At 41.2% G+C, this 21812-nt stretch overlaps 3 protein-coding genes across 6 annotated transcripts; 1 reads left to right on the top strand and 2 right to left on the bottom strand.

The window, feature by feature from the left end:
• Nucleotides 1–136: 136 nt before the first annotated feature.
• On the bottom strand, nt 137–5111 carry ciarta (circadian associated repressor of transcription a). Of its 2 annotated transcripts, none has more exons than XM_053446485.1 (5): nt 4906–5111; nt 3231–3581; nt 2970–3124; nt 2709–2862; nt 137–2474 (listed from the first exon to the last, which is right to left on the bottom strand). In XM_053446485.1, the coding sequence occupies exons 2-5, from the start codon at nt 3579–3581 to the stop codon at nt 2109–2111; spliced, it is 1026 nt and encodes a 341-aa protein (XP_053302460.1). In that variant the 5' UTR covers nt 4906–5111; the 3' UTR covers nt 137–2108. The 2 variants fall into 2 exon arrangements, with proteins under 2 accessions (XP_053302460.1, XP_053302461.1); XM_053446486.1 differs by lacking the exon at nt 4906–5111 and adding an exon at nt 3767–4127.
• On the top strand, nt 3999–17388 carry crabp2b (cellular retinoic acid binding protein 2, b). Of its 3 annotated transcripts, none has more exons than XM_053446489.1 (5): nt 3999–4054; nt 12359–12493; nt 15623–15801; nt 16093–16209; nt 17054–17388. In XM_053446489.1, exons 2-5 carry the CDS (start codon nt 12475–12477, stop codon nt 17102–17104), a joined length of 366 nt encoding a protein of 121 aa, XP_053302464.1. In that variant the 5' UTR covers nt 3999–4054; nt 12359–12474; the 3' UTR covers nt 17105–17388. The 3 variants fall into 3 exon arrangements, with proteins under 3 accessions (XP_053302464.1, XP_053302463.1, XP_053302462.1); XM_053446488.1 differs by having other exon boundaries at nt 4002–4132; XM_053446487.1 differs by having other exon boundaries at nt 4029–4156; nt 12359–12857.
• On the bottom strand, nt 8720–10118 carry mrps21 (mitochondrial ribosomal protein S21). Its single transcript, XM_053446491.1, has 2 exons — nt 9980–10118; nt 8720–8901 (listed from the first exon to the last, which is right to left on the bottom strand). The coding sequence occupies exons 1-2, from the start codon at nt 10060–10062 to the stop codon at nt 8721–8723; spliced, it is 264 nt and encodes an 87-aa protein (XP_053302466.1). The 5' UTR covers nt 10063–10118; the 3' UTR covers nt 8720.
• Nucleotides 17389–21812: the final 4424 nt, after the last annotated feature.

Below are 21812 nucleotides of genomic sequence, written 5' to 3'. Positions count from 1 at the left end.
ATTATGAAAACAAAAACATTGATATAATAAAAAGAGAAACTTTAAATCGCAATTGAAATAAATTCTATGTACCTTAGTTAATTTCTTTATATTAAAGAAAAAGACACTAAACAGAAGAAGAATTAAGAAACATAACTGGGGAATAAGATCTTTACTTCCAACTATTTTCAGTATTCTCATATTACAAATGTTGTTTGAAACAGACGTGTAACCCAGCACAGCAAAACCTGTACTGTAGGACATGATGACATTTTACAGACCAAAGCAACACAACGCTGAACTATTGTTCTTTACCACATGCTTAACATTAGGATTTTTAACAGCCTTATTCCAGGCCAATGAAAATGACTAATGGTGAAGCCTGAGGGACGTCTACACAGCAGTACATTGGTTTGCAATGACATGAGGTCACGTGAGGATTTTACCATCGTTAGTTACATAACACAAGTTTAGTAGAAGTGTTTAAGTAACTCCAGGCAAGTTCATGGTTACCGTTAAGGCTGACTGGTGACAAACTCAGAGATGAATGGCCATTCAACATGAATGATATCAGTTTTCAAAAATGGTGGAACAACACCCAAATACTATCAAAAATACCTGATGTTCTCAGGAATGAAGTTTTCTTTACCTCAATGACATAATTCCTTATTAAATAAAACAAAATGATCAATCATAAAGCACTTTGAGTGATACAACTAATTCCAACAGAACAATTCCATTTATAATGGGACACAGAAGCTGTTCTCAACCCGCGTAGTAACAGTAAAATTGGGGCATTTAACGTGTACAATGAGCAACGTTTTTTCATTTCTATTACACCTTTCAAATTCCATCTAAAGTGCCAAAATTTTATAAAATAAAACACAAAATATGAAAAGTTTGCTGATAAAACTTCTCATTCAAGCACACAAAAACAACTCATCTGGTGTAACACACGTCTGGTTATTGTGTAACCAATCTGCCAATAGAAACTCTTCTGATGTGCAACACTTCCTGATTGGGTCACAAAGTCAAATTGCGTCAGTTCTAATTCACACAGGATCAAATAAAATAGGTCTCTTGAATCTTCTATGAAAAAGTCACTCAAAGCTCACGTGTTTAACAAATACTACATTTTCTACATCATCCTCACCAAACTCAGGTTGTGGTTTTCCTGTGAAAGATTATTGCACTTTGCCGTTCTTATTTACACGGAAGCAATAGATGTACGCATGTGTTAAATACATAAATAGGTAGCGACTGTGTAGTGGTGTGTTTGATATGATAATGTTCTGAACTATCATATCAAACTACTTTTGTTTGGCAGTTACATTCTATTTACGCTACAATCAAGAGGAAAGAAAAAAACTTGTAACTTTCTCAAATGGCATTTAGTTTTATGTATATTTAAAATGCCTGCATTGAATTTAGACTATTTATTAGGCTATAAATTATTTTCTCTAATCATTTTATCGTTTGGTCTGTAATTTATTCAAAAATTCTGACAAATGGCCATAAAAAACTGCCATGAGTTCAATTTGGAACCAATAGATAATAAGTTTACCAACATATGTGACAAATACAGGCAATAAAATCATCTCATTTTTTTATATATATTTTATAGACGACTGTCTTTAACTGTTACAGCTTTAAACTGTGCCAGCATTGATCCTCTTTGTTCACTGTCAATAAAGTGATATGTGCTATTTCAGTTTTTCCACCAGTGGCATGAAATCCTATCCTGTTACTGTTTGGGCTGAGCTCCATGATATGAATAAAATATAAAACAGAGCACAGAATGCTGTAACTCATTACCCTTGTGAAGTACTCCCTATATCTTTTGACTTCAATGTATATAAAAGCGATTCTCTTAAAGACGAATAATAAACAATTGCTAGTAATAAAGTTCAACAACTCTGGGGTCATCAAAATCCACATTGGATAGTTGGAGGCTGGAGAGTGTCTATCTGCATTTCTCCCCTTCCTCCCGGGGTATTAAGTGACCTGCAGCCAGTAATGCCTTTGCATTACACTAAGTCAATGCTTATGTAATCGAGTCCGCCCTGTAGCGTCACTCTGGCCGGCATGTTGTGGCACCTCCATGCTGTAGCAAGGTCACCTGAGTCCAGCTAATGTGAGTCATTTGTGGTAATGGTGTCACTGGAGGACACTGAGTTGTCTTGCGTCGCCAGGCTGCCACAGTGTGAAGGTGGAGAAGTCTCGGGCTGCTTCCGATTACCATTCTCTCTCGTGCTGATCGAGAACGACGGCCTGCTCGAAGTGCCAGAGCTTTCTGTGGACTCGTGTCCGGCTCTGAAGCCAGCTGCTTCAACTGTTACCTCCTCGGGAGATTTCAGGTTCTTAGGTGGTCCGGGGAGACGTGTGGTGACGGTGTTGAGTGTAGTTGAGGTCTGGAAGCGCCACTGTTCTTTGTGCTGGTGATGGTGCTTGTGTTTGGTTGGGATTCCAGGATCTGACCAGCTCATTTTTCTCTTCTGGAAAAAGAAAAGTGGAACAATAAACAACTACACCAAACTGGGTTCTTTGAGATATGAAAGAAAACTGAAATCAGCATAAAATACTATTACGAAACTAATAAAAATAATTGTAGTAATTATATTTTTGCATTATCAGGTACACAATAAGCTTTTTACTCAATACTCCATATTTTCTAATATCTAAAAGTCTTGTAATACTTTAAAAGATTTTTATCATATAATGAATCTTACCTTGACTGGCATGTGGAGCTGATTTTGGCGCCAGTGTGGTGGATAACGGGGAGTGATGGTTGGGTTCGGTGTAACAATTGTTTGAAACGCCAACTGAGGGAACCAGATTTTTAACATCATCTCTATCTGTAGCAGATTTTGGAGGTATTTCTCACTGCAGAAAAAAAAGGAAAAACGCATTAATGACAATACTGAGCACTGATTACAAGACCAGTGGCCCTACTGTCGTAATGTTAGGCTGCTTTGTCATGGTCCCCTTACCCCATATCAGGCTTCTGCAGAATCCCGAGAATCCTCTGCAATCTGTCTATGGCAACGCTCTGCTGGAAACTGGTTAAACCTTTGTCAAATCGTCCTGTCTTCAGTCCGTGCAGGAGTCCAAGCAAAGGACGGGTAAACCTGTGCAAATCTGCGCACTGGGAAAATAAAGAGAAAGTCCAGGTTAACTACTGCGACTGTTCTGCTAGTTGGATCAAACAAACAGTGAGAGATAGACGTAGGAATTAGGTTGAGGTTGCTCACCTTCTGAGCGAAGGCCAGATCCCCTGGTGTCACTGATGATGAGCCTAGTGCGGCCGCTCCAGGAGAGGAGGCGGAGTTTGGATGTATAATTCCATCGGCGCAGCGTTTGGACTCTTCTCTCCTGGACCTTGGGCACCGCTGATCCGGATACGGTCGGAAATCGAGGTAACCTCCGGAAAACGTGAGTCCGTCCCCGGGCGAGGGAGACTTTCCTTTGCCACTGTCTCCCTCTCCCTCTGAGAAGACGTCTAACTCATCCTCAGTTTGCTCACTCTCACTCAGGACGAAGGTCAAGGTGGAGGGGAGCGCGTTGTAAGACGGCCATTTGGAAGAGCTGCCCAGTGACTTCATCTGTGGACACAGGAGAGAAAAGGAGTTGAGTGGAAATAGCCTTAAATAAATATATTAAAACAGGAATGAAATCAAAGAGTTACCCAAACTGTGCATTATCAGTGAACTACTAGAAATAAGTTGGTGTCATTGGTTTAAATTTGGCAAATATTTCTGTTTTGCTGCTTTTAGGAATGACTCATTACCTTCTATAAGATTCTGAGGTAAAAAGATCATTGATCATGTTGCAATAAAACCAGCTGAGCCATTTTGTCCTCATGCTGGCCAGTTGTGCACTTAATTGTGCAATGTTTGTTTGAAGCTATTACTCCAATACGGCTTATCTGTTCCTGTACCGCAATAATTACACAACAACGAAACGTCAACCCCCTTACTGCCAAATAAAGGATTGTAAACACATCTGAAGTTATTTATAATCACAATCTTGATGTGCTGCAAACGGGAAGTCAAAGACGAGCCCCTTCAACTAATGGGTGAGCGAGTAGAAAATGATAAATATCGGGACAGAAGAGTGAGAAAAGCTTCCGTGTGCCTCGTTAATGATTCTACAAGTGAGTGGATTCTGCAGGGGAGAGGTGGGGGGGGGGGGGGGCGGGCACGTTGTGAATACCACTGCCTCCTTGTGTTGTTGTGATGGTGGAGCGCTGACGCGTTGGTGCACGATGTTCAGCTGCGTTCACATGGTATCTCCTATCACCTATCATGTGGCAGGAGTGTGTATGTGTGAGAGAGAGGGTGTGGTTTTGTGAGAGGGTGTGTGAGAGAGCGAGAGAGAGTGTGTTAGATTACTTGTGAGAGAGAGAGAGAGGTGTGTGACAGGGCGTGAGAGATGGTGTGTGTGCGTGAGAGAGAGAGAGAGAGAGAGAGAGAGAGAGAGAGAAATAAAGGGATGTGTGAGCATGTGTGCGAGTAAGAGGGCGTTTGAGAGAATGAGATTGTCTTTGTTAAGTGTGTGTGCGTGTGTTATTGTGAGATTGTCTTTGTTAGTGGGTGTGTGTGAGAGAGAGAGAGAAAGAGTGAGAGAGTGCGTGTGCGTGTGTGAGAGGGAGAGAGTGAGGTTGAGAGAATGAGATTGTGTGTGTGTGCACGTGTGTCATCTAAGGTCATTGTTGTCTCAATAATAAAACACACACTGTTTTGACCGGTGCACCCTGCACGTGAACAGCACATCTACCGCAGGAGGAGAAACGTCTCGGGCCAAAACATCACACGTGTGAACACAGAAAAACAAAGAAAACACGAGACCCGGAGACGTTCTGACGCAGCGCAATGTTCGAATCCCAAGTTACCAGAGAGATTAAAAAGAAAAGAAAGAGCTTCTTACCTTCCACGCGGAGCAGAAGTGGCTGCACAAAACTGCGGATATAAGCGGGAACCTCTCGATAAGGCACCGGAGTGTCACTGGAGCAGGTCAAACAATGCCGGGTCTCGGAGAGTACACGTTCGCGGAGCTATCGGCGGACGCGTGCGGAGTCGGCAGTGCTCGGTGGCGGCTGTGCTCCCGGTGGTTCGAGCTCCCGTGGTGGGTTGAATCGTTCTCCTTGTGGGCGGCTCGCTTTCGCTCCGTCACATGTGCAGCGCCGTGGCAGGAGGACCCGCGGCGCGCAGCAGACGAAACACGTGCCGGCGGAAAGAACACCGCCGTGATTGGCTGCGCGCGGGTTCGATCCCCTCTCACGGGCCCGCAGGCTCGGCCAATCGGAGGCGTCCGCTGCGCCGGTTGGCTGGCGGCGCGCGTTAGTCCCGCCGCGTTTCGAGCGGCCGCACGTGCAGGTGGTGTGGCTGAGAAACGAGGAGAGGAGCACGCGGCCGCTCCGCACCAAATACGCAAATGGATCTATTTTAATGGCGGTACTGTACTTTACTTAATCATCGCTCTGAATCACACGTTGCTGGGAACATTTGGCTGCTTGTTGTTCGACTCCCTTTTGTTATTGTTACTTGTTCTGTCCTCTTGAAACACACCTGAGAAAGATAGATGATAAGATAAGATTAGATCATATAAGATGAGATAAGATAGGACTTTATGAGGCAGCAAGGAAATATTTTTTTTATATTTTTTATTTTTTAAAGCCAATAGAATACCAAACAAATGCAGAATATGTACACAATATACATCTTAGTGGTTTGTATATAAATGTAATAAAACAAAGTGCAGGATGCTTGCAGTAGCAAGTATAGTAAAAAAAAATCCCATAAATAAAAGGACATGTTGTGACATGCACATTACACCACATGTGCAAACACATATTTTACACATTATAAATAATATGAGTGGAGTCACATGAGAAGATGGAAAAGTACAGCATATATAATTCATGCATACGCTCATTAATAAGCAGATCAGCTCATCTGTACAGTTATAAAGAGGCTCCACTACCTCCCATGGCTGTATTCACCTGCTCGAAGGCCATTGGTCAAAGATTTCCCGTTTGGCCCCAGGTGGCCCCAGGTGCCCCCCCCCCCAAAAAAAAAAACACACACACACACACACACAAACACACAGAGACACACAAAATACATAAGATAAGAGAAGATAAAAACTTTATTGATCCACACAGCGGGGAAATTCAGACTTTACAGAAGCAGGCAAGTCAGAATGAGGAACACTAAAGAGAATAAACACACATGAAAAGGCGCAGCTCTAGCACTGGCTCTCACCAAGGCGCCATCTTGCATTAAACGATGACGACTACGTGGAGAAGACCTGAGGCTACCGATGCTCTTCGTGCATTTGTGTAAGACAAGAACCTGATTTAACTATTATCAGAACCTCATGACAGGTATAAACAGAACAAACAATTTTATTAAGATTTCTGAAAAGACATATAGATAGTATGCCTGTAAACACATGAAAATTAAATAGAATACGCAAAATAGCGGTTTCTGCAACCACCTACCAAGTCATATCCACTCACTATCGCACTCTAACACGCAGGACAAATTGTCCTGATGATTTGTTCTGAATAAATTGAAGGTGTGTCTGTCAATGCATGACATAGGGCCAGAAGTCTTGGGTGCGGAGGAATCTGTTTCAGTCTGTGCCAATTATACTGTACGAGCAAAAGAAGCGAGTTACCATTGTCATTGCAGTTATTACAAAAATGATTTAACTAAAGTTGAAGGAGCTCTAAAAGATAGTTGAGTCTCCAGGCTCGATGGTTTAACCTGTGTCGGTCTCAAGGGCCCTTTGGCATCTCATGATGAAAGGGTTAATGCGCCATCCTGGAGTTTACACAAGGACTTTTAGTTCATGATTACTTTGTACTGCAATAGAGAAACTAAGCAAACAGCCTCAGCAAATAACGTCAGCTGATTGAGAAACAGTGTAAACAATACAATCAGACCCAAACCTCTCTTGGCAGAACAGTGGGACGGCTGAAACATGAAGCCGACACGTGCATTGATAGATGGAGATAATCTGAATCGCAAATAAATGTTAACACGCTGTGGGAACCATCCAAATATTCAAGATTAACAACAGCTACGCAGCAGGAATTGTGTTGTGACCAAGCTTGTGGTGCAACATGTGACAGAATAGAAAGATATCTGTGCGGGAACATGTTTGCAATTTGGCCCATCCTGTTGTTGATGTCTGTCATGAGGAGGAAGGTGACAGTGTGTGTGTGAAATGCTGGGAGAGGGCCAGTAAAAATATTTGCACATTTCACAATGTGCAGACTCACACAACTGCACAACCTGCTACACAAACTGCAACTGAATCCCTCTGAACCGGTGAACTGTGCTTCATTATCTTGTAAAAAAATCTACTGGTTGTGATAAAAGGTAAATAAAAACCACATCAGGACATTCAAACCCAGATAAAACAGATAGGGCTTCAATTTACCCTTTAATAGGTCTGAAATAGTGAAATCTTTATTTATTATTATTTATATCACTTATCTAAAAAAGGTTACAAGTGCTTGTAAAATAAAAAGTATTCAATTCAGTTACATTTTAATTTGAAGGGGAACACTTTAACCTCTACTGTATTAATTAATAGCAACTGACAATTTGAACTGTCTGATTATTTATTTCTTATATATCAAACATAATAATCTGTTCAGTGATTAAAAGGTTATCACGCATGTCTCATTACCTCTCTCTAGTGTGTAGAAACCTTACTCCCTAACAAATGCATCATCATCTCCCTTCTAAAACACAGCAGTTTTCCTTGGAACTATTTCTTCTACCAGAGACTTCAGAGAAACTTGATCAAATAAAATCAAGATCTACATTTTCACCAGAAGATGTGGTTGAACCTTTTTAAGGTGACGGAGACTGGAGTAAATATGTTCAGTATGAAGCCAACGATGAGTAATCTATTGTCCTGATCCCTCATTCCTAACAACACACCCCAGTGCCTGCGGCCACAGGGCCTGGATCAACATGACCTACTAACTTCTCAGACAAGTGGGCCGCCTGCACATGTTTACCTTTCCTTTTGTGAACAAGTGCACACGTCACCAACTCATGCAGGGAAGGCTTGGGTCTGACAACGATGTGCTTGGCCTGTTTGTGTGTCACGTGTGTGTGTGGGGGGAAGGATTTGTGTGAGGTGGCACAAACCAGCAGAGGGCATTAGCACCCGACTGGGTAGAAGCGACACTGAATTAATTTTCAGAGAGCTGCTGCTGGGTGGAGAACCAGATTCACACGAAGAAAGATCTCACGCGTCGTTTCAATTTTCTCCAGAAAATCGGGTCACGTCAGACGCTTTGCACGAGCAGAATATCAATTCATACTGTACCTTGCACACATCAGGGTTTACAGGATAAACCAGTTGTTTAAACCAACATACATTTTTTTTATTAGAATTTTTATCAGCAAGATTATGAAGTAAGGTTCCGAACACAAATTAAGTGTTTGATAACCTGCTCATTACAACCAAGAATTAATACAAAGATGGTTTAACTCCTTACATAAGAAATGCTGTTATAGTTAAACTGGAAAACAAGGAAAAACAACTCAGTTTTAACATATTTAAAACAACTCTGTTTTTACCACAAAAGCCATTATGTTCTATTGTCATAAAGTTCATATAGACGTGTTTTTTGGAATTGCGTCTGTAAGGATTGCTTCCTCCACTTTGCTGGCAGCTCCATTGATAAAGTCCAGTTCCATCACACTCCCAGTCCTCTAGCAGCCGAGCCAGGGATCCTCTCTGATTGTCCTCGAGATGAAGTTAATTTTCCTCGCCATTTCCGAGTGGTAGATCCGCTTGCAGTTCTCAAAGTTCTTCCTCTGTCTCTCTCGACAGGGCTTCTCGTAGTAACGCTTGCGCTTGACGTCTTCGATAATCCCTTCCTGACTGAGGACCCTGGAATATGTAGAGAGAGAAATGTGTGAATAGCTTTAAGACACTAAACTCAACAGGAAGTAGCATCACATGTGACCCTGATAGAGCAATTCCTCCACATTTATGGATTCTTCAACATTTATGGTCGGGGAGATCGCAGACTTAATTCACAGATTTATAATGGAGCACTCAAAGTCGATTCATAAACTTTTAATTTTAAGTCTTCAAAAACCCAGTCACACACTTTTTATAATGATAAATCTTGAGATTTACAAACTTAACAAATTATAACCAAATCATAGAAACAACTGAGAGATCACATCCACCTAATAATGCTTTGCAGTCCTATTTATCTCTTAGTTTAATTTTACATTGTAATTACTGTACTGGCCGTTTACCAGTCTGGTTTTAGGTTTGAATCCTTTATGAGTTATTTCCTTTTTGTGTCTTTCATTATAAATGTTTTAGGACAGTGGCAATCAGAATAAAGTATATTTGATTTGATTGTATCTGGTGGCGTTTGAATACAAAATGCATATGAGACAGTACCTGTACTAGATGCATTTTTTGATTTTGCTATAATAATCAGGGACTAGGTGAAATAAGTATTTGATAGAATCCTTGTTCTGGATAGAAAATGTTTCTTCTTATTCTCGAGTGTCCAGAGTCAAGCAAAACAAAGCATTAGAATAAGCATTGATAATAAACAATGTGAACTTATACAGATACACAGGTGATCCCATTACACTATATGATAGATGACATGTATATTTAATCACTTTATCCTGTTGGGGTTTTGAGACACAGATGGGACTGCTAGACTAGCATGCGGATTTACAGACTTTAAACTTTGATCACATGTTGCAACATTGAAGAGATTGTTGTGCAGCTGCAGTCGTTCACACATTATTATTCCAGACTTATATTATAATATTATTTCCATCTATTTGAGTTTTTATAAGAAACTCCACTGCGCAGCCGCAGCTCTGTGACATTGAGCGGAAGGCTAACGCTAACGCAGCTAACGTTAGCTCGTCTGTTCTCACAACAAAATGATAAATCATAGTCCAAAATATTATCTTCAACACGAGACTGTTACTTGTTCAGAGTCTTGTAAGCTCCGTCCACGTTCCCGTCCTGGACCATCACTGTCCGCGCGACGAAGCGAAGGTGTCTCGCCATGATCTCAACGGTGCTTGTTTTTAAAAACGGCCGTCTGGAAACACTTAACTATGAAAGGTTCCGGATGCACAACTCAACGCTAGATGGCGCTTCACTCAAGCTTTCTGGTAAATTACCTATTTCAGTCCTTTTGTACAAACGGATTTATTTGTTGTATTTTACACCTTTATATTAAAATTATTTGTGTATTTTATTAATTAATTTAATGTCCACATTTTATTTAATCGTATGCTGTATGACAAGAAAACATTATGTCCCTATTCCTTCTGTCATTTTGAGGACATTTCATATTAATTCAGTTGAAAACATACACAAGTATCCAGTATCATAGTATTACATGCAAAATTATTTTTACTTAAAAACTCAGAACTGCAGAAATCTGTTTCTTTTTGTTCTTCCCTGAACTCTCAGTTATTGATTGTTGTGTATGCATGTGAGGAAATGAAAATGAATCACCAAACTTTTGTACACACTCAAACCACACAAATTGTATCCATGGCAACCCAAATGACTAAATGTAAGGGACATAAATGTTTTTATTTAATAATTTAACCTCTTTTAACGGTTCAGTGTGTGGAGTTTAGTGAAATCTAGTGGTGAAGTGTTATATTGATCCCAGACTGACTCCATGATGCTGAGATCAGGACTCGTGTAATGGCCGTTTACAATCAGTGGCCCTTGTCACTGAAGATGGTTCTTTATGACTCTGGTTGTATGTTCGGGTCATAATCTCGCCTCAGAATGAATTGAGTCCAACCGAACACATTCCTGCTGGTGATGGATAAGAATCTGTTAGCAGTGTCCAGTGTTAACCTTTCATCGCTGCCATTCTCTTCTTCTTCTTCTTCTTCTCCTCCTCCCCAAGCTTCTGTTGTCCTCTGTTATTCTGAGGTCAGTCAGCGGTGAACGTTGGATGGTGTGCCAGTACTCTGCATTCAAAGGTGCTTCTATATGTCCTTCCCCCTGTATTAATGAATGCACTAGGTTTATTCCCATGTTGCTGTAGCTCAACAACACAGGGCACTGAATCTGTGTGGTGCCACGGAGAGGCACGCTGAGACAACCTGCACAGATAACATTATGATGCATAAATGCAATGCATCATGTTTCCAAAGGCCTCGTCTCTGATCCAGACCTGATGAAATGTTCCTGGCTAAATTGCGAAATTGCGTTAAGACTTTTATTTCAGTTTTATTCCAGCTATGATTGAATACATCTTCTTCACAAATCTTCAATGTTTTAATTTACTACTACATTTTTTTATTTATCCTACTTTTTTACGTATCTAAATTTAATGAATTGTATTTAGGCCAAAATTTAAGGTTGTGTTTTAATAAAAATGCAGATGAAGAATAATTTACATTCCTAAGAACTTTTGGTTGGTGATTTGATGAAGTAACAATGTCAAGTGTTGTAAGATCTTAATGAAAAGTGCATTGAGATAAGGTTTGATGATTTGGTGCCTAAAAAATCAAACTGAATTGAAATAAATTGATTACATCTTCCATAGAGGGTTCTTTTCAAAATATTTCTAGATTTCTCAGAGAATAAGTCATGGATCTTAGGGGACTAATATTAATGAGTGTGTGCAATTTGATGCAGATCCAAATAGAAATCTGGATCTTGTGAATATAAATGTGGTTTCATGAGGAGACTGTTGGGCCTTGGTGGAGGTGTGAGCCCATTCTCGTTTTTCTAAGTGATCACTTTGATTAGGTTATCGACACTACACTGTAAAATATATTCCATTACTGTGTCAGGGACATAAAAGAGAGCGGAAAGCATGTAAAGTGAACTGAACAGTGATTCCGAGTTCCGGACTACAGAAGGTAAACAGTGTCATGTGTCTGTTTGTTTCCAAACATCCCACCTAATGTAACCCACCACTGTCCAGTCCAGATAAAGACTGAATGAGATGGCAACATGAGTCGGTGTCAGGTAAATGAAATCTGATACCGGGTGGTTCCATCTAACTGTGATGGTTGAATGAGAGAATGTGCTCCTTCTCCCAAATCTTAAATCGTAAAGTGAAAAATGCTGACGGCACTTTCCTGGATGGCTGCCTCCAGCTGGATGTCTTATCTTCTGCTCTTTCATTACCAGTACCCCCCCCCCCCCCCCCCTATCTCTCTCTCTGGATCCTAACATGTTAACCCTGATATCTGATTTCACATTCCAGCATCTTAGAAATCACAAGGTTTTAAGTTGCATTTTTAATTACAAACAAAACAAAATCCACACTTGAATTGCTAAGTTATTGACTCGCTTTAGTTCTGTTCCCTTCACTTCTCGTCAGATACCTGAGAATGGAATGGCCCCAGCCTACAAGACTCTTCACACCTTTCCTCACTGTACCACATCAAAAGACCTTACTGGAAGTGCGTTTTCCAGCTCGTATCCAAATCTTTCACCATGCTGACAGAGGTGGAGGGTAGGTGCACACACACACACTCAGAATGAGGGGAGGGGGGGAAAGTCCCTCCCTGCCACCGTCATCTGCATTGGCTGGATCAGCATCCGATGCAGGCAAGCTGTCAGCCAATGAACGCAGGAGAGGCAGGAGATGCAGCCAGAGGAGAGGGGAGAGTTTTCAGACCGGTCAACGGAGAGTGGGGACAGACATCTTCTGGAGAGTGTGCAGCGCCAGTCGGCTTCTTAATCTGCAAAACTTTTTTTAAAGTAATAATAACTTTTGGAACACTTCTGCATCAAGATGGAGGATAAAGTCACAGATTTCTCTGGAAAATGGAAAATGAAGACTTCGCAAAACTTTGAGGATCTCTTGAGAGCTCTGGGTGAGTACGAGTACAAGGGACATCTCCAGTGAAGCTTTTCTTTCTGCTCTAAAAATGTTCCCACTAAATTGCATCCTGTTTTTGTAAATAATCTTCGAAACAAAAAGTCTTTCTTCACTTGTGTTGCCTGAAGCTTTGTCAAAGGTCGATGCCGCTTTGGAGCCGAGCTGCACATTGTTAATCTAGTTTATCATCAACCACCGAGGCCCATTGTTAAAATGCAAAAGGAATACAGAAAGGAAAGAGATGCATCTTCCGTTACAAAGACCTGTCAATCATGTTGTGGCATTGTCAGCGGGAAATCCACTTTGGCTTCCAGGTCAAATGGTGAATACCAAAGTGGTCTGAAGTGAAGTCTGTGGTTGAATTGGTTCGCCGCTGCCCGGCTAACCCATGTTCCAGCTGCGGAAAAGGGACTTGTTCAGGTACATGAGGCCGAGTGGAAGAAGTCCTCTGAGGGGAGAACCGGACGTGAAGGTCAGACGAGGGCCAGCCATTGGCATCCATTAAAAATCTGAAGACAAATAGCCTGTGGAGGAATGTTAGATTAGACTCATCTGAAGCAGGGTCCTCCTCATGCGGTTGTAATTAGAGCCAGTGTAAACGGAACTAAGCCTCGACATGGGCCCCAGCAGCCAGCCGGCTCTGAGAAGGACTTTCCTTCTCTAGCCTGGGCCTCACGGACCCGGTCTGGAACTGTGTGTGTGTGTGTGTGTGTGTGTATGTGTGTGTGTGTGTGTGCGGCCTGTTTTAGTACCACTCCATGATCAAATCAGGTTTGACTTCAATCAGATTTGTTGGGTCGTCCCGATCTCTCTGAAGCCGGTCCAGCTCACACGCACAAAAAAACGGCAATAACTCAAGGGTCAACAGGCCGTTTACATTTGTTGTACTTTTCTTTTGTTAAACATCACATCACATCTCTACTGACCTGGAGCACGGATGAAAATACAAGGAGTGAGTTTCATCCTGGTTGTACTTTGCGCGTCAGTGAGTCGGAAAATTTTCCCCGACAGGTTATAGCTCCCTGTATTAAATCCTGTTAAATATTTCCTCTTGCTGAACAAATCCGTGGGTGAATTGGTCTTTCACAAGCCCACTGACTTAACACATCTTGTTATATTAACTAAATGGTTACAGGAAGGCCAAAAATTACATAAAAAAGACCCTAACGAGATGCGGAACCACAACAAAGAGACACAAAATTACATGAAAGGGATGCAAGACAAGTACAAAGACACAAACACAAAGGAACTGGAAAACAAAAACCACAAAAAGATGCAACAACAACCACAAAGAGAGGCCAAATTAACATACATTAGCATCTCTTTCACAAGTCCATGCAAGGGTCCACCAAGGAGGTTGTGTTTTCACCCCTGTCCATTTGTGTGTTTGTAAGCATGATAACACAAAAGGTACTGCATAGATTTCCACAAAACTGAGAGAAGGAATATGATATGAGTCAGGGGAGAACTTATTACATTTTCCAGGAATCCAGGAATTTTTTTTAGGGAATTTTTTCATAATTTTCCATGATTTCCCAGTGATTACTTCATGGATCTTGAGGGGGGAAAACCCAGACCTGTTGGGGACTGATCTCCATAAGTTTGTGAAAGTTGGTGCAGCTTGATTGAATTTAAGGTGACTATTGGGCCTTTGTGGAGGTACGTGCTCTACCCAGAACTACTCCAGTCTATAGCCGTCTTCCAAAGTTTCATCCCCGACTGAAGGAGTTGGAATTGATATCTTTCCACCTCGATGTCAGAGAGAAACGGGGCTGAAACTTATCGGACCCGTGAATTCAAAGTTTCCATTGTTCCACTTTGAGCTTTTACGCAGCCGTCATGTTCGCTCTGCGTCTCTTTGTGAAATCAAGCTGTGAAAAGATGAACCCCCTGAACCTGATTGTTGGAGCAGCCTCAGCAGAGATTTGGCAGCAATTTGAGTGGATAATCACAGATTTCTGTTCCTGGGTAAACTATTATGTTTTGCAGCTTTGGGGGTTCTTGTTCCTGCACGTCGAATTGTCAAGAATGCACTTCTTCTGTCCTTTTGCAAACTTTGCCTCGTATCACTCATTACAGAAATTAGTGGTTTGAAGGAATAAACCTGTGGATTTGCACGTTGTAACTCATCCATCCGTCCATTAGCTATACAGCTTGTCCTATGAGAGTCACTGGAGGGGGGGGGGGGACTGGAGTCTATCCCAGCTGACATTACGCTAACAAGCTCAAATCACATGTGCTTTACATTACTGGCAACAGTTTGCCGGAGCATACCAGACATTCTGCCTCGTAACCAAGGAATTAATCACGTTGAGATTTTTATTGCCTCATGGTTCTGGTCAAAACGAAAATATGTTATTGTTTTGTGGCACCGCTGCCGCACAGACGGTTTTTATGGGCGGCTGAGAAGAAAAAAAAGCTTTCATAACTTTTGTTTCCTGAAAACCAAGGAGAAGAAAACATGTGCATTGTGAAAAAGAAGATTGAATTAAGTTGTTTCTTTGTTTTATTGAACAACAAGCAGAGAAAGAAACTTCACGCTCGTAGCGTCTCTGCTAACACTTTCAAAAAGTCTTAACCTTAAAGTGCTGAAAGTTTCATAGTGATGGATCAGCTTCCTAAAGCAAACAGCAGATGTCTGCACATTTACACTGCTCATAATACACAGTCGTTTTGGGCGATAAACTCAGCTGTATATTATTTCCTCTCGTTTTTACAACAGCTGCCAGTTTAACATCTCCTCTGTTTGCATGTGTCCAGGTGTGAATGTGCTCCTGAGGAAGATCGCAGTGGCGGCCGCCTCCAGCCCAGCGGTGGAGATCACCCAGCAGGGCGAGAGTCTGTCCATCAAGACCTCCACCAGCGTCCGCACCACCCATGTCTCCTTCACCGTGGGCCAGTCCTTCAATGAGGCCACAGTGGACGGACGTCCCTGCACGGTACGCAGCCCTTTCACTTCCTGTATAATGTCAATACATGCATACCAGAATTTGGTCAAGGTAATTACCAGCAACGGCTCTGCACAGACGAACATATGGGAATAATAAGAGTGGTTGTTGGTGATAGTGCATGGATCTGTTCTTCATATCTTTATGCTGAGTTAGTGGTGAAGTGCATTGCTTCCTGAGAGACGGTAGAAATGTTCTGAGGTGTGGTTATGAAAGTTTTTTTCCATCACATCTGTGTCCAATGCACATGAATGAGGTCAGGTGTTATTATTCTCCCTGCAGAGTTTTCCCAAGTGGGAAACAGAAAGCAAGATCAGCTGCGAACAGACTTTACAGAAAGGTGACGGGCCCAAGACGGCGTGGACCCGAGAGCTGACCAATGACGGAGAGCTGATACTGGTAATCATTTGTGTGCAGCGACCAAGCAGTCAAACAAGAATCAGTGTCTGAGAGCTTCAGAGTCAACATTTGTATAAACATGACTTTATCCAGATTTAAAAGCTAGTAATCAGAATCAGAATCAGAATCAGAAGTATTTTATTGCCAAGTAGGTTTACACCTACAAGGAATTTGCTCTGGTAATTGGTGCTTACAATTAACATAGAAACATAAAAACGCAATAACATAAAAACGCAATAAATACAACATACATAGGAAAGCAATGAAAAATAGAAAACCAGTATATATTTACTCACTGTTTACTTCTTATTTACTCACTTTTTTCCAATATCTATACAAAGTAACATTTATTTTGACATAAACATTTCTGAATAAAAATATATAAAAGATAAAAGATGTAAAAAGTGAAGTAAAAAGTGATATGCAAACACTTATCATCATATCACATATCACTAATTAAGATTAGTTTACAATGTTATTAGGCCAAGTCTGCAGTCATGCTCGCTGCTATAATTACATATATTAACTCCAATAAATCAAAACGTCAGGGCATCAATAAAGTCGGTGTATGATTCATCTGTGGTTCATGAATAGCTGTACAAAAGTTCACAAAAGTTTGGAGAAATGCAAACCTTGACCTTAACCGGGCCGCTATTGTGCCAATACATTCTCAGGCTGTTGTTTACCAATTAGCTTTTGCAAAAGCTCTGCAGAGAATTAATACAAAAATGGCAAAACAAGTGTCATCTTGATAATATGAATAATATTTCTGTTTATCTTGATATTTAATGAAGCATAATATTCAAATAGGTTCAACTGTCCTTTTGTTGCCTCTCTCTTTCAGACGATGACGGCCGGGGATGTTGTCTGCACCAGAGTTTATGAGAGGGAATGAGGACATCTTTCTAAATCTTCATCCAGCGCTTCTGTTTTGTGTCTCCACCATCACTTCGCTTTCCTCGCCTAGATTTCTTCTTGTCGTCCTCACAGCCAATCAGATGTCGGACCAGTCCACCGTGTAGTAAAAGGCTTCAGTTTTATTGAATGTATGTAGATGCGATTGCCTTTTAGCACCGAAGCTGAATTCACTCTCACATAAATGCCACATATTCCGCTTTAGAAGCTGCATCACAGTGTCTGAATCCATGTTCACGTTGTTATTAAACTGTTTTATATGAATTTACTGTTTTGACGACTTCTTTTCAAACATTCGTTCTCGATGCTGCCTCCTCCCTGCACCTCCTATTCCCCTGTCGTCCAGCTCCATATCCCTTTACATCACTTTCTGCCATTTCTTCGTTCTCTGGACACGCAGATTATTCCGCACCCTTTCCCCCCCACCCCGTCTTTCCATTTGCAATCCAGTCCCCTGTCCTCTTTGTGCTCTCTGTCATCATAGCTCACTACAATATGTGTGCGATTAGTTTAAAAAGGCCCGAAGACAATTCACGTTTCATAAACTCTGCTCTGAGAGATGCTTTGGCAAAGCCACGGAAGGAAATGGGGAGTGGAAAGGAAAATGAAGGAGAGCGCGGCCATGAGAAAATAATTTCATGACATCAGGAGGAGGTTATATTTCTTATTCTCCCCCTCTCCAGCTGAACCTATTTACAGAATGAGCTCAGTGAAATCCCCCCCAATCGTCCTCTCTGGCTTTGCACCCAGGTACTGAGTGTTAAGTGACTTCCCCTTGCTCTCTGTGCTGATGTTTCCAGCTGCTCTCTCAAAACCCTCTTTTCAACGTAATGGATGCAAAGAAAAACATTCAAACCTGAGCTGGAAAATGAAACGAGAGCCCCACCAGTTAAAAATGATAGATCTACTGGTTCTCAGCGTCCCCGAAGTCCGTCCTGTCATCAACTACAACTCAACACCAGTGAGTGTGTGAGACTGACTTAACCTTTGCCCTTAAAAAATGTGTGGTTCACAGTCTCCTTCCTGAGGAGAGCTGCGTGGTTCACGGGCCAGTGATGGTTTTTCCAGTTTTTGTGGAGACAAGCGCTTCTGTGAAGTGCTTCCCAGTTCAGTTTATACACACAGCGCCGAGCAAACAGCAGCAGGAGGACTGGGCCTCAAGATGAACTTTCTCAATATGCTCAATGAGTGTGTGGTGGGAAAGTGCCAATGCAAAAATGCTAAATTGCAAGTGAAAGTCCTGCATTTAAGTTCTTTAGGTAAAAGGGATGTTTATGTTTCTGCAATTTGGTGCAGATCCACATAAGAACCCAGTTAATTTGATTTTGGTTTCATCGGGGACTGGTTGGCCTCTGCGGAGGTTTTTGCTCTCTGAGTGCCCGTTTCTAGTCAAAGAGGCATCATGAAATGATTACTGAGGTAAAAAAGAGGAAAGAAAACTCGTATGACCCAAAACGACTTGTTCTTTGTTGTGTGAAGTATTGGTTTATTTGACCTCAGGACAGAAACCATCTGAAAAGCAACAAGGGGAAATCTCTTTCGGTGAAACATCTCATAAACATCTAAATGTGGCAAAGAGCCCAAACCAGTCTCTGGGTTTTACTGGGGAGGGATCCTTTGAGAACTTTGAGAACTACTGGTTTAATCTTAAACATTGCATTATATTCTATAATTTCGTTATTGTTGTTTTTGCGTGTAACATTTAAGTCTGTAAACTCAAAAACAAGTACTGCAGTAAAACTTACGTTATTTGCATCTAAAATGAGGTGAAGTATAAATAAAATGGCAAGTAAGCACCTCAGAGTTTTTATATTTGACTAAACCCACATAGTTTCTATCCTCCGCTGATCCTCAGTGTGTGTCTGCATGAAAGAAGGAGAGTGAAAAGATTATGTTTGACTAGGTATGCGTGGATAACACAACCTCAGCCGTCATGTACATGCTTTTATGTCTCCCAGGCAGAAAGTACATGTATGAATGTTTTGTCAGTGGTCTCAGTGAAACCCAATTTCTTGTGTAAGCGCCCATCTGAACCGCAGAGGCTTTTACCGCATTCTGGAGGGCACGGAAAGTTCCTGGCTATTTGCACAGTGAGAAAATGGGCATTGCACAGACACACACACACAAACACACACACACACAAACATACAAGATGCCTGATTCTGTCCAAATGACCCCTTTGACTCAAGCTTGTTAGAAACCACCCAGTCCCTCCTTGTTAGCCGGGTCACTTTCCACACACAACTGTGATGCCAGTTCATTCCTCAGGCAGTGATGTCATGGAGCACTTGCGCTGCTCGATTGGCCGAGGAATGCTGTGGTTTTGGGACGGGGAGGCAACCAACTCCTGCGTTTGAGTCTGGGCCATCTGGACCAATCGTGACAGGGCCCATTAGAGGATGAGTCACAGGAGTCGGCTGACAGACGAGGCCTGTGAGCAGGTCCTGGCAGATCAGTGCTCACTCAGCTGCGACAGCCAAACGGAAAAAAAGCCTTCTTCCATAATTATTAAATCTGTGAAGGCTGCTAAAGAAGGCCGCTCATTCTTTGCTGTCCCAAAACATCCGTTTCCCACCTGTCCTCCACATGTTTCTTTTTGCTTTTTCAGTTAACCTCTGTGGTTGCAATGATCTTTAAAGTACAGTTTATTGGTTGTGATGTGAAAGAAGAGCCAGTGTGCATGTGATGTATAAAACCCCCTGAATTCTTGAATATCATGACACAAATCAGTGTTTCTCAGCTTTTCTGACTTCAAAACAAACCTCTGTTAGTCTTGTTTGTGACACCTTGTTAAAGTATGTACTGTCAATGGTTAGGTTAGGGTAGGTTAGGTTTTTTTTGGAACTAGAAAAATATCAATATATGCAAGAAAATAAGGCCCAGCTAGTTAAAACATCAAATTATCAGAATCTCAAAAATGATTTTGAGTAATGCTGCAATATTCCAACTTTCCTCATAAAGAGCTTAATCCCAGCTGTGTGTATGAGCTCCTATCAGTTTGAAATAGAAAAGACAATATATCCTTTAAGATTGTTTCAGAGGCATGAACTGGCTGCTTTCCTCTTTCCTCTTCAACTAAATGTGATTCCTCTCGCTCGGCCTCACCGCTCCACTTGGACAGTCAGTACAAGCTCGAGCTGAGGAGTTAAACCAGCAGGACTTTCTATTGAAGTCTAGAGGAAAACATAACATTTCAAATGATACTAAATATGTCAAGTTGAATTATGGAATCTCTAAAACATCCAGAAGGTTTCCATCGGAGGAAATGATGCGGCCATAAAACAACAAGGAGGACTGGATTATAAAATTCAAGGCTACTTGAAGGGTAAATGAAAGAATACAGGCTATAATTGCACTTATATGTACAATATTTTCCGTTATATCGAGTTTGCATATGTATTGATTTCTTAATAAATATGTGCCTGTTGAATGGAAGCTCCAGAAGTGTGGGGGGTCCAGTGAAAGGGATTTACAGTATGTACATGAACAGGTCTGTGTGCGTGAGAGACACAGTCCAGCCTGTGTGTTTAAATCAAAATCAGGTGACTGCCCTCACACATGTGACTTGTATGAGAATGAAAAGAGACCAGGATGGATTGTACATGGGCATTAGCCCATGAAATGTGTATACATAACTGGAGCTGAACATGTAATCCTTGCTGTTGCTGACAGGTCGTACAGAGGCACAAAGAAAAAACTGTACATGCAAGTTGCACATAAAAAGAAATGTCACCTTGGTGGATATTGGCGAATATTGTCTGTCCTGCACAGATGGAAATTAGTGTTGATGGTTGTGAATCTATTGCACTGTTCTACTCACCTCCTCTTCATCACATCAGTGACTTATTGATACGTGTTACAGACCTGACTTGTTTCCCAGGAGTCCTTGTGCTTTATCGTCACAGATCCAGGATCTCAGCTGTACCGGGATTATGAATCGTTTGGGAAACTCGTCAAATAACTACAAGTTTCATGAACAATGCTCAGATAAATTCTACATTCATGTTAAACTATTTGGATGTAGGGAAAAACAGTCTTAAAACTAATATATTCTGCTTTAACTGAGCCACGTCACAGTTCTCACTGTCCTGAGAATCTGTTCAAGCCCAGGAGTGAGAATTATCACCTCAATGCACAAGAGGGCCATCTACTGGACGAGGAGGGAAACGTCTTTCAAAAACAGGACAAAACGAAAATAACTGTTGATTTTGAAAATAACGTTATACATATGCTATAGGTATACTATATCATTTTTATGAGTGAATATACATGTAGTGTAAAGTGTGTAGTCTGTTTTCGTTCTTCCCCTAAAGAAAATATATCAGCACTTTATATCACTAAATGATTGTAATACTGATGAATGATACTAATAAAGAGAATTGTAAAATGTTAATAAAAAAGGATAATTAAAATAAATAAATAAGTAAATTAAATTAAATTAAATGCAGGAGATGCTCAGGTCAGGAGGTAAATAAAATGAAACAAAATAGATTAAATAAAAAATTATAAATAAAAAAAAGAGCACGTTAAAGCCCTCAAAAAGCCAATTCATTTGCCTGAATAATAATAATAATAATAATAATAATAATAATCCTTACAATTTCAATACGGCCTCACCGTCTGTCAGTGCCTCTCGGTGCTCGGGCCCTAAATAGTAGTAAAAAAACAAAGTTACATTAATCAAATTA

Source organism: Pleuronectes platessa, chromosome 18, assembly GCF_947347685.1.
Source record: "Pleuronectes platessa chromosome 18, fPlePla1.1, whole genome shotgun sequence".
In the NCBI taxonomy this organism is placed as follows: Eukaryota; Metazoa; Chordata; class Actinopteri; order Pleuronectiformes; family Pleuronectidae; genus Pleuronectes; species Pleuronectes platessa.
Note: the sequence above shows the minus strand (reverse complement) of the source record. Positions and strands in the feature narration are given on the sequence as shown.